General features: G+C 43.9%; 1 protein-coding gene across 1 annotated transcript in view; it reads right to left on the bottom strand.

Moving 5' to 3' along the window:
* Positions 1 to 15,700, bottom strand: part of focad (focadhesin) — a 66,754-nt gene that overhangs the window by 22,340 nt on the left and 28,714 nt on the right. The window contains exons 12-25 of the mRNA XM_028563762.1: positions 13,916 to 14,020; positions 13,608 to 13,709; positions 13,331 to 13,458; positions 12,953 to 13,079; positions 12,736 to 12,870; positions 11,833 to 11,883; positions 11,305 to 11,388; positions 6,304 to 6,460; positions 5,335 to 5,523; positions 4,965 to 5,086; positions 4,773 to 4,865; positions 1,791 to 1,879; positions 1,569 to 1,610; positions 527 to 635 (exon numbers count right to left, since the gene is read on the bottom strand). Coding sequence (XP_028419563.1) covers positions 527 to 635; positions 1,569 to 1,610; positions 1,791 to 1,879; positions 4,773 to 4,865; positions 4,965 to 5,086; positions 5,335 to 5,523; positions 6,304 to 6,460; positions 11,305 to 11,388; positions 11,833 to 11,883; positions 12,736 to 12,870; positions 12,953 to 13,079; positions 13,331 to 13,458; positions 13,608 to 13,709; positions 13,916 to 14,020 — 1,533 coding nt within the window. The remainder of the gene's footprint in view (positions 1 to 526; positions 636 to 1,568; positions 1,611 to 1,790; positions 1,880 to 4,772; positions 4,866 to 4,964; positions 5,087 to 5,334; positions 5,524 to 6,303; positions 6,461 to 11,304; positions 11,389 to 11,832; positions 11,884 to 12,735; positions 12,871 to 12,952; positions 13,080 to 13,330; positions 13,459 to 13,607; positions 13,710 to 13,915; positions 14,021 to 15,700) is intronic.

The raw sequence follows: 15,700 nt of genomic DNA, 5'->3' as shown, positions 1-15,700 counted from the left end.
CCTGTTGCATACTATAGCCTCTCTTTGATTATTGAGAGATATACTGTATATAGTCCAAAACATAATATATATTTATCTCTCAATAATCAAGAGATAGTAGTTATTGATTATTTAGAAAACAGTCCATGTTTTCATATAGATACATCTTCTGCCTGCTAGGACACATTTCATCTAAAATGTCCACACTTGAATGAAAACATGAATCAGATTAATCATATACAGCTGATGATGGGTTTTCATAAGCTCTATGGTCTATACTTATCAAACGTCTGGTAATAATTCACTTCATAAATATTAATACCACTGTTTTAGATTATTTTAAACCTAAAAAATAATTTACATTTCTAAAATCAAATAAATACAAATTAAGAAATTCCCAAACTAAAATGACCACCTACCATCACTTTCATGAAGAGCAACCAAAGGTGAGGTTTTTAAGTTTTACAATGACAGAGATACTGCATAGTATCACACAGTGATGAAGTAAGTATCTGATGAATAACACATAACATATTGAGATGGTTACCCCGAGGCTGCCGTCGCTATCAGCAGGCAGGTTGCTCTCATATTTAGCCAGGACAGCAGCCAGGCCGCTCAGAGCCAGGATGGAGTTCCCCTGGACAACAGGACTGTCCCTGAAAAACATAACAACACGGAGCTGTTAGCATAGACACTCAGATGGCCAGGGATGACACAGCTGTTAGCATAAGCCTCTTTCCGACCAAGTAGTTACAGAAACGTAGTTATAGGAACAGTCCACTTCTGAACAGTTCTACTAACTACTCTCCCCCAAAAACAGTTTTGCCATTTGCATTCGCACTGGCCAAGTGGCCATAGGAACTGGTAGGAGGGGTAAGGGAATGACGCATGCACGGCAACGGTCTTTATAGCGTCGTCACTTGACTTTAGCGCCACATACAAAAACAAACCAGCACGGAGGAGGCCATTGGAATGTTCCTGTTGTGCCTTGCCGGGATCCTCATAACGGAGTTCGAATGGCGGCATTTAAAGACTAGGCTGGAGTACTTAACAGAGAAACACAGAAGACGAAGGCTCTAGCGTAATATGGACCTAATTAATAGGATGGAAGAAGACAGAAGAGCAAACAAAACGACGGGTAAGTTTAACTAGCATTAACAATTAGCTGGTTGAATGGTTTGTCTTATGAGTTAGCATACGTAGGCAAATTGCAACAGACAGTGAAGAATATGTACCGTTTGTGTTTCAGACGTTGCTAGGTCACTAAGGGTTCCTATGTGGAAAAGGCAAAAAGACCCTGCCCTGAAGTAGGAGTTGAAAGAGTTAAAGGAATTGTGGTCAAAGGAACTTAATCCCCAAATTGGTCCAGTTGGAACATGAGAAAAAAATGGTTCTAGGAACGTTATGTTCTATGAACTGCAAAAATCCCTCCGGTCGGAAAGGGACTATAGACACTCAGAAGGCCAGGGATCACACAGCTGTTAGCATGGACAATCAGAACGCCAGGGATCACAGCTGAATTCAACCCAGTACAAGTTGAAACACCAGTGTTGTCCTGTGAAACTGAAGGTGTGTGACGCAGGACTCACTTTGCAGCAGCTTTGATGACGTCTGTCAGCTGATCTCTGGCCCTGACAGAGAGACAAGGAAAAAGGATGAAATAAAAATGCAGGACCTTCTGCTAATACAAGATGTGTGAACAACAGCAGCATGTATTCAAAGACAAACTAACACACACTCTGTCCTTCATCTCACCTGGCTGCTACAGCACGTTTGTCTTTACTCTGCGTGTGTGTGTGTGTGATTCTCACCACAGCCAGGAACAGTGTTGTTTGTACTGCAGCTCCTGTGCTTCTTCTTTGCCTTGTTTCTGCTGCATCTCCAAATCAGCACGTCGACCCTGAAGACATACACCGAGGAAAAGCACACATTTCATTTGACCATGCAGGACATCCCATTCATTCGGTCGGACTCTTTTATTTAAACAACAACGTACAGTTTGGGATTCGACAGGTATGGGGTTTTTGAAGGCCAATATGATGGCAAAACATTGAAATTACACCGAAGAAATTGCAATAATAGCCATGTAAAACAGATGTAATTAAAAGATGTTGCAATAAAATTGGTGTGATTACTAAGTAATACAGAGCCTATTAAATTAGTAATTGTAATGACTAGTTAATATTCATAACATATGCAAATACTAAAATGAAATGATTTTACCAACAAACAAAAAATTTATTTCCAAATTGATTGCATGATGTATGACAAAGATCCCATTATAGTAAAATTCAATGTGAGATGATTTTTTTTTTATTTTCAAAAAGAGAAAATGTGCAACCTTAACTGGAAAATATCAAAGGGGACTTAAAAATATGTAACAAAAGTCCCTGTTAATTTCACATCAGCAATACTGCCAAGTGCCAGGAGCAGGAAACATTATAGGTTGCCTTTATTCCTATCTTAGCGAATTGCATAGTCAGCTCAACATGAGTGTGCGCATCATTATTATGAAAATGATCGTGCCATTTAGTGCTGTCAAACTTAAGGTATTTAATCATTTCTGTTAGGTTAATTTGAAACATTAAACGCGTTAGAAATTAATCGCAGGTTGACCGCGATTTCACTTCGTTGTATATGAGAGGTTGTAGTGAGCTCACTTTTGCTGCTAGGATGAAGACTATAGTATTAAATTAAACGGGAAAACATCAGGAATGCATTGGTATCACTCTAAACGTGCTAACAAACAGGGAAGGGTCTAAATAATTCACCAAATTTAACCAAAAGTTTAACCAAAAAATCCTAGCTTGCACTTTCTGTCTGTCTTCCATCAGAGTGCAGTTTTTCCTTGTCTTTCATATTTGTGTTTACTATTGTGGAACTGGCAAAGACCTGGTGGTTGTTGGTGAAAGCTTCACAGACAACATTGATAGGGCCTAGTCATTTTCATCATTTCATATGACATTGAGAAAATATTTAATAGGTTATTCAATGCTAATTCTTTAACACAAAGCAATACGTTACATACATTTATATTTGAATAGTTATAGTATATAGTAACTAACACTCTCAGTCGTTTTGGTAAGTAGCCTACTTTATCTCTGAAAGTGTTGTCAGTAATACTCTGTACTGTGATATAATTACAAGTTTGTGTAATTTGGGGTTTCTGTAGCCAGTGACATTTCATTATTTGTATTTTATTTTCAATGCAGATGTAATGGCATTGTACATTTTTAGTTTTAATTTGAAGGCTGAGGCTTCATTAATAAACACAACCCCAATTATCATCATTGGTTTTGAGATGTTACTTGCTGTGAACACCTTGTCTGATAGGCTTCAGTATTGTGGCATAGTATCAGGACATCCTGGCTAGTGTCTGTCGCGCACGGCTACAGGCAAATGGCCAAATGATGGGCCTATTTAGGAGAAAGTCCAGGGCTGTTTTTTAGCCCCAGTCCGTCCCTGACTATTGTCAGCTCGCTCAGATCAGCGTCTGATGTGCCGTGTGTGTGCGCGCAAATAAGGACGTTTATGTTGTCAAGGAGGTTAAATAAAAACTGCACACACTGCTACACATAACGTGCAGTCAGTTAACATCCAGTGTAGCGGAGCCTTTACGATTAATTTAGCGTGAGGTTTTAAAGCATGGTTAATAGTGAAATTGGTTAAGCACTGCATCCCTAGTTAGCATGTAATAGTTCCATACATAGGTCATGTAATAACAAATAAGTCATCTCCTTGACAACTGAACAAACTATCTGCTGATATAGACCATGAGTTGGGGTTAAAGCTAGTAAGTGGATCTTTTGTTAGTTTTAGTTTGACTTATTTACATGGTCAAAAATAAATTTTCCAACTCAATATGGGATTAGGTGGGCTTGTTTGTTTTACCTGCCCATGTTTTCTTGGGCTTCATTTTTTTATCTTTTAATCATAAACGTAATAATAATAATAATTTTATTTTAATATTGGAAGATGTCCTTAAATGCTGTGTAAGCCTTTTATGGCCTTTCAAGTGCAGTCTGTCTGTTTAGAAGATCATGTCATGATATGATATTTATTTTTGGTGAATTTTCAGTTATGAAAACAGGTGTTATTAATCTGGTAGTCATGACATCTGTCCTGATGAAACCCCTTTGAGATGGAAACCACCTTTTCTCCTTGCTCTTGTTAACAGTTTCCTCTAGAACAGGGGTGTCAAACTCAACTTCACTAAGGGCCACACTGGAAAATAAGAATCACATCAAGGGCCAGACATGTTTAGTTTATTGATAGGTTTTTATTTAATCAAAAAAGTAAAATATATTTCACTGTATTATTAGAAGAAGATTTATTTATTTATATTAGGACAATGCAGATTAATCAACATTTCCGTAAATACGCCAGTCGGCTAATTTTCAACTGTAGTCCTAGTTGCATGCATGTCTTTTATGGTGGGAAGAAACCGGAGCACCCGGAGGAAACCCACGCAAGCAAAGAAAGGCCTTTTCTCACTTACAGTTTGGTTGACATAAAGTCCTAAAGAAGTCAGGAAAAATTTCCTCAGCCATCATAGAAAAGAAACAACCAAAAATGTCAGAAAAAGTGACAAAAACGTCAGAAGAAGTGACAAAAACTAGGTAGGCCAAAATGTATTGTGAACCTAAATTGATATGCGGGCCGGGTCATAATCTGAGAGGGGCCGGATTTGGCCCGCGGGCCTTGAGTTTGACACGTGCTCTAGAACCACATGTAGTACTGATCAATTCTTCAAAAAATCTGTCTTCAATCTGTCAGTAGCCAGAAGCACTAACCTGTAGGACAGCGTGGAACACTCGGCTCATTAACCCTCGCCAGGCCTGGGGCAGGAGGAGAGCACGGTGCCATTCAGACGGCTGGATGTTCACCTACACATCCAAAACAACAAGCACTTTTTGGGACCATTTGAAATCATAAAAAACCAAAGAGGAGCGCGAGAGGCAGAGGAAGAAAAGGTTTAGACGTACTTCATGAATGAGGGCTGCCAAGGTCTGCTGGTAACTGCGGCTGCGGCTCAAGAGGAAACGATCGATTGGTCTGCCCTCACGGTCCGTCTGCACAGGCAGCTCATAACAGAGCAGCAGTCCAGCTAACACAGACACAGACAGACAGACACACACATACATACTTTGTGGAGACTGTTTTATTCTAGAATGGCTTGAAACCATGCATAAATGTTACAAGCCTGCAACACTTCTTTGTAAAATATGTAAGGTACACAGTAGCTAAGGGTGGACACAATACATACGCATCTGTACAATAGAACTTGACCACAAACCAGGTAAACAACAATGGAACATCTTAAGTTTCACACAGGTAGGGGATAGATTAGCTCACCTGCTAGTCCAGGCTTCAGCCCAGGCTGCTTGTTTTTCTCGTAGGTTTTCAGCATGAATGAGGGAATCCCTGCCATTGTTTTACCCTGGTCTGAACGCAGGTTCCCCCCCCTCAGGGCTGAGAAGTACACCCCCCGTGGCATCTGGCTCATCTCCTGCTTCACCAGTGATGTCAGAAAGAGCTCGAAGGCTGAGAAGAAAAAATCTATATGAACCCCAATCTAAATGACCATATCTATTCTACAAACAGATCACTGAAGTGTAACCCGGTGGTTCTAAAGCTCAACAAACTGCTTCCAATATTATGCTTATTATTTAGTTAGTTTTACAGTTCATTTTAATTCCATTTAAGTGTATTCAGTTTATTCTGAGGTTTTGTTTTTTATAATATACATTTTTAAAGGTCCCATGGCATGAAAATTTCACTTTGAGGTTTTTTAACATTAATATGCATTCCCCCAGCCTGCCTGTGGTCCCCCAGTGGCTAGAAATGGTGATAGGTGTAAACCGAGCCCTGGTTATCCTGCTCTGCCTTTGAGAAAATGAAAGCTCAGATGGGCCGATCTGGAATCTTGCTCCTTAGGAGGTCACCCTCCACCTTGCCCCCCTCTCTCTCCTCCTCAATAGCTACAGACACAGAAATGGCACATCTAAGGAAAGCTCATTGTGGGATTGGCTCTAGTGGCTGTAATTCTGCACCAAGGCTGAATTTCTGGAAAGAGACTTCAGATACAGTATTAGGGGACCACTAAAGCCTACATAAAAGCATCCAAAGAGCACCATGTCATGGGACCTTTAAACAAATGCTGAGAAGGTTACATCATGGAATTACACTATATCCAACATGGTGTGTCCCAAATCCAACCCCTCCTCCAACATGACCCCTCACTGGCTTCCCACAAGGAACACTGCCAGTAGTGTTAGTCTAGAAACAGCACAGCACCCGTATGAAGTTATGAGTGTAATGTACCTGGTAGAACAGAGACAGGGGTGAGAGCCATCAGCTTCACATAAGATGAAGCTGGGATGGAGAGATCCTTCTCTTCTTCCTCCTCCTCTTCCTCCTCCTCCTCCTCCTTCCCTTGTTCATCCTGGTCATTCCCAGGGTGCTTTGCAGCTGGTCGGGCCTACAGAGCCAGCACATACAGCAACAACAAGACCATCAAAACAGCCCGCAATAACACAGGGTTCGGGGTTAACAGATCTAAACTGACCAGAAATCAATAGCTCAATAGATCAAAACATCATCTATAAATGAACCCCACTCTAAATGACCATAAGTATTCTACAAACAGATTACTGAAGTGTAACCCGGTGGTTCTAAAGCTTAACAAACTGCTTCCAATATTTATCTTATTATTTAGTTAGTTTTACAGTTCATTTTAATTCCATTTAAGTGTATTCAGTTTATTCTGAGGTTTTGTATTTTTATAATATAAATGTTTAAACAAATGCTGAGAAGGTCACATCATGGAATTACACTATACCCAACATTTGAACGAAGAATCAGACCTAAATATTGGACAAATAAAATATTCTTCTGGTTGTGCTAGATGAAATGCCAGGTGATTAATAAATGGTAAACGGACTGCATTTATAGGTTCTTTCTAGTCTTAGTAATACTTATAGGCCTCTTAGCAGCATTCACACCAGTCACACACTGGTGGCAGCAGCCACAATCCAAATTGCCACCACAACTCAAAACATCCATCCATCCATCCATCTTTGTCCGCTTATCCGGTATCGGGTCGCAGGGTGAGCAGCTCCAGCAGGGGACCCCAAACTTCCCTTTCCTGAGCAACATGAACCCGCTCCGACTGGGGGATCCCGAGGCGTACCCAGGCCAGGTTGGAGATATAATCCCTCCACCTAGTCCTTGGTCTTCCCCGAGGCCTCCTCCCAGCTGGACGTGCCTGGAACACCTCCGTAGGGAGGCGCCCAGGGGGCATCCTTACCAGATGTCCGAACCACCTCAACTGGCTCCTTTCGACGCGAAGGAGCAGCGGCTCTACTCCGAGCTCCTCACGGATGACTGAGCTTCTCACCCTATCTCTAAGGAAGACGCCAGCCACCCTCCTGAGGAAACCCATTTCGGCCACTTGTACCCTGGATCTCGTTCTTTCGGTCATGACCCAGCCTTCATGACCATAGGTGAGGATAGGAACGAAAACTGACCGGTAGATCGAGAGCTTTGCCTCTCTATTCGTCACAACGGTGCGATAAATTAAATGTAATACCGCACCCGCTGCGCCGATTCTCCGACCAATCTCCCGCTCCATTGTCCCCTCACTCGCGAACAAAACCCCAAGGTACTTGAACTCCTTCACTTGGGGTAAGGACTCATTCCCTACCTGGAGTAGGCATTCCATCGGTTTCCTGCTGAGAACCACGGCCTCAGATTTAGAGGTGCTGATCCTCATCCCAACTGCTTCACACTCGGCTGCAAACCGATCTAGTGAGTGCTGAAGGTCACAGGCCGATGATGCCATCAGGACCACATCATCTGCAAAGACCAGCGATGAGATCCCCAGCCCACCGAACTGCAACCCCTCTCCACCCCGACTACGCCTTGATATCCTGTCCATAAATGTTACAAACAGGATTGGTGACAAAGCGCAGCCCTGGCGGAGGCCAACCCTCACCTGAAACGAGTCCGACTTACTGCAGAGAACCCGGACACAGCTCTCGCTTTGGTTGTACAGAGATTGGATGGCCCTGAGAAGAGACCCCCTCACCCCATACTCCCGCAGCACCTCCCACAGTATCTCGCGGGGGACCCGGTCATACGCCTTTTCCAGACCCACAAAACACATGTAGACCGGTTGGGCATACTCCCAGGCTCCCTCCAGGATCCTTGCGAGAGTAAAGATCTGGTCCGTTGTTCCACGACCAGGATGGAATCCGCATTGTTCCTCCTCAACCCGAGGTTCAACTATTGGCCGAACCCTCCTTTCCAGCACCTTGGAGTAGACTTTACCAGGGAGGCTGAGAAGTGTGATACCCTTGTCATTGGCACACATCCTCTGGTCCCCCTTTTTAAAAAGGGGAACCACCACCCCGGTCTGCCACTTCTTTGGCACCGTCCCAGACTTCCACGCAATGTTGAAGAGGCGTGTCAACCAGGACAGCCCCTACACACCCAGAGCCTTGAGCATTTCTGGACGGATCTCATCAATCCCTGGGGCTTTGCCACTGTGGAGTTGTTTGACTACATCAGTGACCTCCGCCTGGGAAATTGACAATGATCCCCCATCATCCTCCAGCTCTGCCTCTAACATAGAGGGCGTATTAGTTGGATTCAGGAGTTCCTCAAAGTGCTCCTTCCACCGCCCTATTACCTCCTCAGTTTAGGTCAACAGTGTCCCATCCTTACTGTACACAGCTTGGATGGTTCCCCGCTTCCCCCTCCTGAGGTGACAAACTGTTTTCCAGAATCACCTTGGTGCCGACCGAAAGTCCTTCTCCATGTCTTCTCCAAACTTCTCCCACACCCGCTGCTTTGCCTCTTTCACAGCAGAGGCTGCAGCCCTTTGGGCCCTTCGGTACCCTGCAACCGCCTCCGGAGTCCTCTGGGATAACATATCCCGGAAAGACTCCTCCTTCCGTCGGACGGCTTCCCTGACCACCATTGTCCACCACGGTGTTCGTGGGTTACCGCCCCTTGAGGCACCTAAGACCCTAAGACCACAGCTCCTCGCCGCAGCGCCAGCAAGGGAAACTTTATCCACTTGGGTTCAATGCCCCCAGCCTCCACAGGGATGCACGAAAAGCTCCGCCGGAGGTGTGAGTTGAAAGTCTGTCGGATAGGGGCCTCCTCCAGACGTTCCCAATTTACCCGCACTACCTGTTTGGGCTTACCAGGTCTGTCCAGAGTCTTCCCCCACCCCCTGACCCAACTCACCACCAGATGGTGATCAGTTGACAGCTCCGCCCCTCTCTTCACCCGAGTGTCCAAAACACACGGCCTCAGATCAGATGAAACGATTATAAAATCGATCATTGACCTTTGGCCTAGGGTGCTCTAAGTACACTTATGAGCATCCCTATGTTCGAACATGGTGTTTGTTATAGACAATCCATGACTAGCACAGAAGTCCAACAACAAACAACCACTCTGGTTTAGATCAGGGAGGCCGTTCCTCCCAATCACGCCTCTCCATGTGTCTCCATCATTGCCCACGTGCGCGTTGAAGTCCCCCAGCAGAACAATGGAGTCCCCCACTGGAGCCCCATGCAGGACTCCAGTCAAGGTCTCCAAGAAGGCCGAATACTCCGAATACTAAACAACAGTCAGAGTTTTCCCCCCCACAACCCGCAGGCGTAGGGAGCCCTCTCGTCCACCGGGGTAAACTCCAACGTAGCGGCGCTCAGCCGGGGGCTTGTGAGTATCCCCACACCCGCCCGGCGCCTCACAACCTGGCCAACTCCGGAGAAGAAAAGAGTCCAACCCCTATCCAGGAGTATGGTTCCAGAACCGAGACTATGCGTAGAGGTAAGCCCCACCAGATCTAACTGGTAGCGCTCCACCTCCCGCACCAGTTCCGTCTCCTTGGGAGCCACGTAGCTTTTTCAGGCTGTGCCCGGCCGGGCTCCGTGGCAAACCCGGCCACCAGGCGCTCGCCGGGCTCGCCGGGCCCCGGGCTTCCTCCGGGCAGGGTCACTCCATCTCTACCTCGTTTATTCATTGGGGTTTTTGAACCATTCTTTGTCTGGCCCCTCACCTGAGACCACTTTGCCTTGGGAGACCCTACCAGGAGCACACAGCTCCAGACAACACAGCCCTCAGGTTCACAGAGACACACAAACCTCTCCACCACGATAAGGTGATGGTTCACGGAGAGGCAACTCAAAACAGCACAAGCTAACTCACTATGTTATATGGGCATGCAAGCTTTACATATGTTAAGACCAACATGACATTTGAATAGTTAGAATAAGAATATATATTGTAATACCTTTCAAGACCTGCCCTTAGATAATTATTTGTAAAACTCTGTTCTCTACAGATACCCTGTTAAAAGCACTATGCAAGATTTGTACCTTAATATAACAGCTTCAAAGTCATTTCGATGGTAAATTAACTCGTAGTTGGGCGAATCATCCCGATAGCAAAAAAGGGGCAGGCAAAACCAGCAATGCAGGTTTGAGTGGTGGCGCCCCGCCAAATTTCGTGAGAATCACAATTTGCCTCACGGCACGTCAAATACATCAATAACATATAAGAAGCAGCCTCTACGGAAGACAATAGCACGCATTTCAGACGTGAATCATGAGTCGACAAAGCAAAACGAAGAAAGCGAGGTCGGAAGACTCAAGGAAAAGAAAACATGAGGAACCGGACAAGAGTCAGGCTTTCATTCGTTGGCAAGAGCTAAAAAGCAGCAAAGGTAATGTTAAATACAAGTACTCCACAGCGACTCTAGGGGTGGCTGTTTGACAAAAAACGGAAACTGCATAGTATGCCTTTAAAAACCTTTTACTGTGATATTGAAGGTTTTCATATCATATGCCACTAGGGCTGCACGATATATTGTTTTTTTTTATTGTCATTGCAATATCAACTAATGCTATATACATATTGCGAAAAGCTGCAACATATCGTAAAAGACACTCAGGGATTTTTTGTGTTAAAATATCAGCAGAAAACCGCAAAAAAAAAAAAAAAGAAAGAAATTCTTTTTTTAAGTGGTTCCTTTTATGTTTAATTCAATGTTCAATTTGTTCAATAAAAGAATGTTAGAAATGATTTCGTTTTATTTGTTTTTATTTTAGGAGAATACTGAAAGCAGCAGAAAGGCAGAACTGAGTAAACTTTAATATTACTATCTCCATATTCAACAACGTTATCGAATAACGCATATTTTCCTGATATAGTGCAGCCCTATATGCCACATAATCATTTGCATCCTCTGATTTTATTCAATTTGATTTTATTTAATGGAATGTCAAGTTATAGACAGGACCCACTTACCGCCTCAGGAAGAAGATTTATGGTGTGGACCGCTTCAGGAAAATCTGCCAAAGCCCTGTAGCCACAGCTGGCCACCTCCACATCCTGTTACAGCAAACACACAAACACATTTGAAATACAAGCACACTGTGAAAGGCAAAACACTGACTCTGCAATGCGGAATAATTGGTAACTACAAGCAACTCATTTCATGTTCACATCAATATTTGATCTGTTGGTAATATAAAAATACCAATTAGAGCACCTTTAAGAATGTACAGTTCTTGTACAGTACCCAAAACTCCTCCCCCAGTCACACACACACACACACACACACATTACACGTATCTCACACACACAAACAGTGCACATGTCTCTCTCTCTCTCACACACACACACACACACACACACACACACACACACACACACACAGTACACGTGTCTCACACACACAAACTACAGGTGTCACACACACACACACACACACACACACAGTACAAATGACACGCACACACACACACACACACACACACACACACACACACACACCTTGCTCACAGCATAATTCCAGAGAAAGCTGACCACCTCCTCCGTCAGTTTCTGGAAAGAAAGAGGGAAAAAATTCAATTAACTAGGTGCTTATGTTAGAATACTCAACAAGTGTTTTCAGCTCTAGTTCAACATTTTGGGAAATATGCTTATTTCTTTAGAAGATCAATGTCGTCAGTCTCACGTCTGTGTGATATATACAGAGCTGGAGTCAGGACGTGGTTAGCCTAGCTTAGCATAAAGACTGGAAGTAGGGGGAACATGTAGCCTGGCTCTGTCTAAACTTCAAAAATACACTTCCCAAATCTCTAAAGCTCACTGATTAACATGCTGTGTCTTGTTTGTTTAATCTGTACACAAAAAGTAAATGCAAAAGAATGGTTTGTGGAAGTTGCGTGCTGGAACTACATTTTTCTTGATGAACAACGGTGTATCCACCAGGCCACTCGCTGAACCGGGGATCTGATACACAGTGGGTAAGCACAGGTTTAGGTCTCTGTTAAAGGCACGATGGCACCAAAACTGACAACTTCACTGTGACAACAAGACTTCAGGAAGCTGCACAGTCACTGCACCCGGCTGCAACCAGAAACCAGAGATTTTTACATTTTTGTTTGAGTAAATATTCAGTTAACATATTCAACATGTTAATCAGTGATCTTTGTAGCTGTTGGTAGGGGTAATTCTGAACTTTACACAAAGCCAGGCTAGCTGATTCCCCCTGATTCCCCCCTGCTTCTTGTCTGTATGTCTAGGCTAACCACATCCTGACTTCAATCAGAGGCTTATTTGGTATTACTCTTACAATTTTCAAATATATATTTCTTTCTGACGTCCACATAGATAGGAAGACACAAAAACACCAAAACAAAGTTCTAACAGTGACATCATCAGATCAGACACCTCATATTCTTCTGACTTGGCAGTGAGCTGGGGAACCAAAGCCAGAAGTTCAGCAATGGCTCGGACCATCAGCGGACGCGAGTCACAGCTCAGCCCTGGGCCCAGACTTCTCCATGTTGACACAATGTCCACTACCTGCAAAACAAGCCTCGCAAAACTCAGTATTTACACTTACTGTACATGCAGGAAATCTTGGCTACGCGTGTGTGAGTGATACCTCTGCCCGGCACAGTTCCTGTAGTCCTTGCAGGGCGAGAGCAGCAGGGGTTGCCATGTCTGGTCTGGTGCACTGGTTCAGAGTGAGTGTAATGGCAGCCAACATGTCGCCTCCATGCTGGTAAGGCCTACACACACACACACACACACACACACACACACACACACACACACACACACACACACACATATACATGATGTAAAAGCCCCGGAGCTGTGACATTTTCACTTACCAAATATTAATGTAATTTCAGACAGATGTCAGTCCCCATTGTATTTAGCCAGTCAGAGCCTAATGCCATGCCTCTCTCAGGTCCAGTGTGTGTGTGTGTGTGTGTGTGTGTGTGTGTGTGTGTGTGTGTGTGTGTGTTGCTCTGACCTCTCCCTGCAGACATCCCTGAGGCAGGCGGCCCGGGCCAGGATCTGCTCCCACTGGGAGTCCCTCCCCACTACCACCCTGCTGTCCTGCTGTCCCAGCAGACGCTGCAGCTCCGGGTACACTCGGTCCTTACAGGAAGGAAGAATGTCAGTTGGGAGGAAGATGAGGGCAAGAATAAAATACAGGGAAAATATTAAATATATATATATATATATATATAAGAATATGATGATGATATATAAGAATATGATGATGAGCATTTCTTATGATCCAAGACCTGTTTCTTCCACAGAGCGGTCATGAGGCGCAGTGCCACTGCTCTCAGCTTTGGGGCGCTGGCCAGCATGTGGAGAGTCTGCAGCACCATGGGGATACAGAGCTGCAACAGTAAAGCACACGGCAGGTTCTAATGGTTAAGGTCTGTTGAAATGAGCTCTCTGGATATTCTCACAGTCCTCTGCACGTACACAGACAGATATTCACAATATGAATTAAGCCTCAGAGAGGATGATTTGAAATAATGGAGGTAAACACAACAGAAGTGTGACGTGCAGTGCTTTGTATTTGATAGAAGGGTCTCAGTACCTTGTGAGTCCCGAGGTTGGGCAGGCAGTTCAGCACAGAGTGAGCCAGTGCTGGATTCTTTTCCTTTCCCAGTTTGAACAATAGAACAGGAAGAAGGGAAGGGACCTGCAGACACAAGTAAGTTTGGATGAAGGAAACACTCAAGGGTAACAATGAGTCCTAACTGGCCTACACCTAGGACTAGGAAAGAAAAGAGTTTTGTCTACTTTCTTAACTTAGGAAGTCCCTGCTATCTGTGCTGATTTTTAGGTGTCCCAGCCTGTTAGGAGTCACCAGGAGGTGGTACCCAGGCAGAGATATTCCACAGGAGGGGAGATATTGACAATGGGCCTCAGAATCTATGCACACTCAAGAGCACTCTTACGCACAATTTAGAGCTGACATATTTGCGCAAAACAATACCGTTTTTGTCCATTCTAATTTAAAATTTTACATTTCCCTCCATTTTGTAACTAACTTACAACTTTCATTATTTATTATTATTTATATACTTCATCGGTTGTTGCGCCCTTCTCCGGATAAAGCGCTCACTGCATGAGTAACTGCATTCCATGCATTGGTTTTATTTGCTGCTTAGTATCCACTGCTGACGCTACTAAATATGTCTTGTTTTTCATTAACTTCTTGCAGCAGTACCTCCACTTCAGAATTACAAAAGTTTTTCTTTCTTTTGGAGTTGAGGCCTCCACCGTCTTTGCCACATCTTTTGGACATTTCTCTAAGTGTACGCACCATCTCATGTCCTTTCATGGGAATTAACGGGGCGTTTACCTATGCTAAATAGGAGCAACAGGCACGAGCTTTCAATTTACGAAGACAGTGGGATTCATCATTCTAAGATCACACCTGCAAACAATTCTGCTGTTTAAGAACACGTCATGAATCTGATGTAGACTTTTCTTAGGGACTTTCTTAAGAACATATTTAAGAGAAAACTTAGGAAGACATTTGTGAATGAGGCCCAATGACAATAAGCTTTCTAAAAACCGGATCATATTTGAGATTGACTATGTGTTGGATGCAGAGAAGAACATGTGCTGTCTCTGCAGAAATGTCCCTGCACATCCTTTCATTTAAAGCTTGATGGATACCCATCAGACCAAGAGTCAGAGAAGGGGATAAAAGAGGTTGCAGGGTTCACAGTTTATCAGTCCCTTTAGTGCCAAGGTCAAAAATAGGAACTAATCAGGGTCCTTGGCCGCATGCAGTCACAGCTCTGTGACAGCCTGGAATTAACATACAGCACTTCCTGCTGCCCTGCACACTGGCTGTTGCATAGCAACCACTTCACCTGCTGAAGAAGAAGAGGGACGGGCGGAGGAGAAGGAAATGGAGTTTTTCCTTCAAGTTGAATCCCTGAAAGCTCTGGAGTTGACTAGGGCTATAACGACACATCGACTCAATGATCAACAATCCAATATCCTCCATGCAAAGGGAAAACATCGATACATATCATCATCATCTTTGGGATATGCCTTTATTCTGTAATTCCCATGGCAATAATTAAAAGGTCATCAAGGGCTATTTAAGTTTACTGCCAAAAGTCACGTTTTATCCCAGCAATGTACATTCATTGAGCCAGACTACAGTCCAGGTAACTCCAATCCCCCCCCTTTTACTAATGTTTTTAGCCAGCCTGTAATACCAACCACCCTATTTGTTTGTGATTATAAGAATACTAGCTTTTATTTTTTGTTACTCTACACTTACTAATGACCACTGGACGATGGAACTTTACAGGAAAAGATCAACAAACACCCATCTCTCTTGTTTTTTGGTAAATGT

Source organism: Perca flavescens, chromosome 19 (assembly GCF_004354835.1).
Source record: "Perca flavescens isolate YP-PL-M2 chromosome 19, PFLA_1.0, whole genome shotgun sequence".
In the NCBI taxonomy this organism is placed as follows: Eukaryota; Metazoa; Chordata; class Actinopteri; order Perciformes; family Percidae; genus Perca; species Perca flavescens.
Note: the sequence above shows the minus strand (reverse complement) of the source record. Positions and strands in the feature narration are given on the sequence as shown.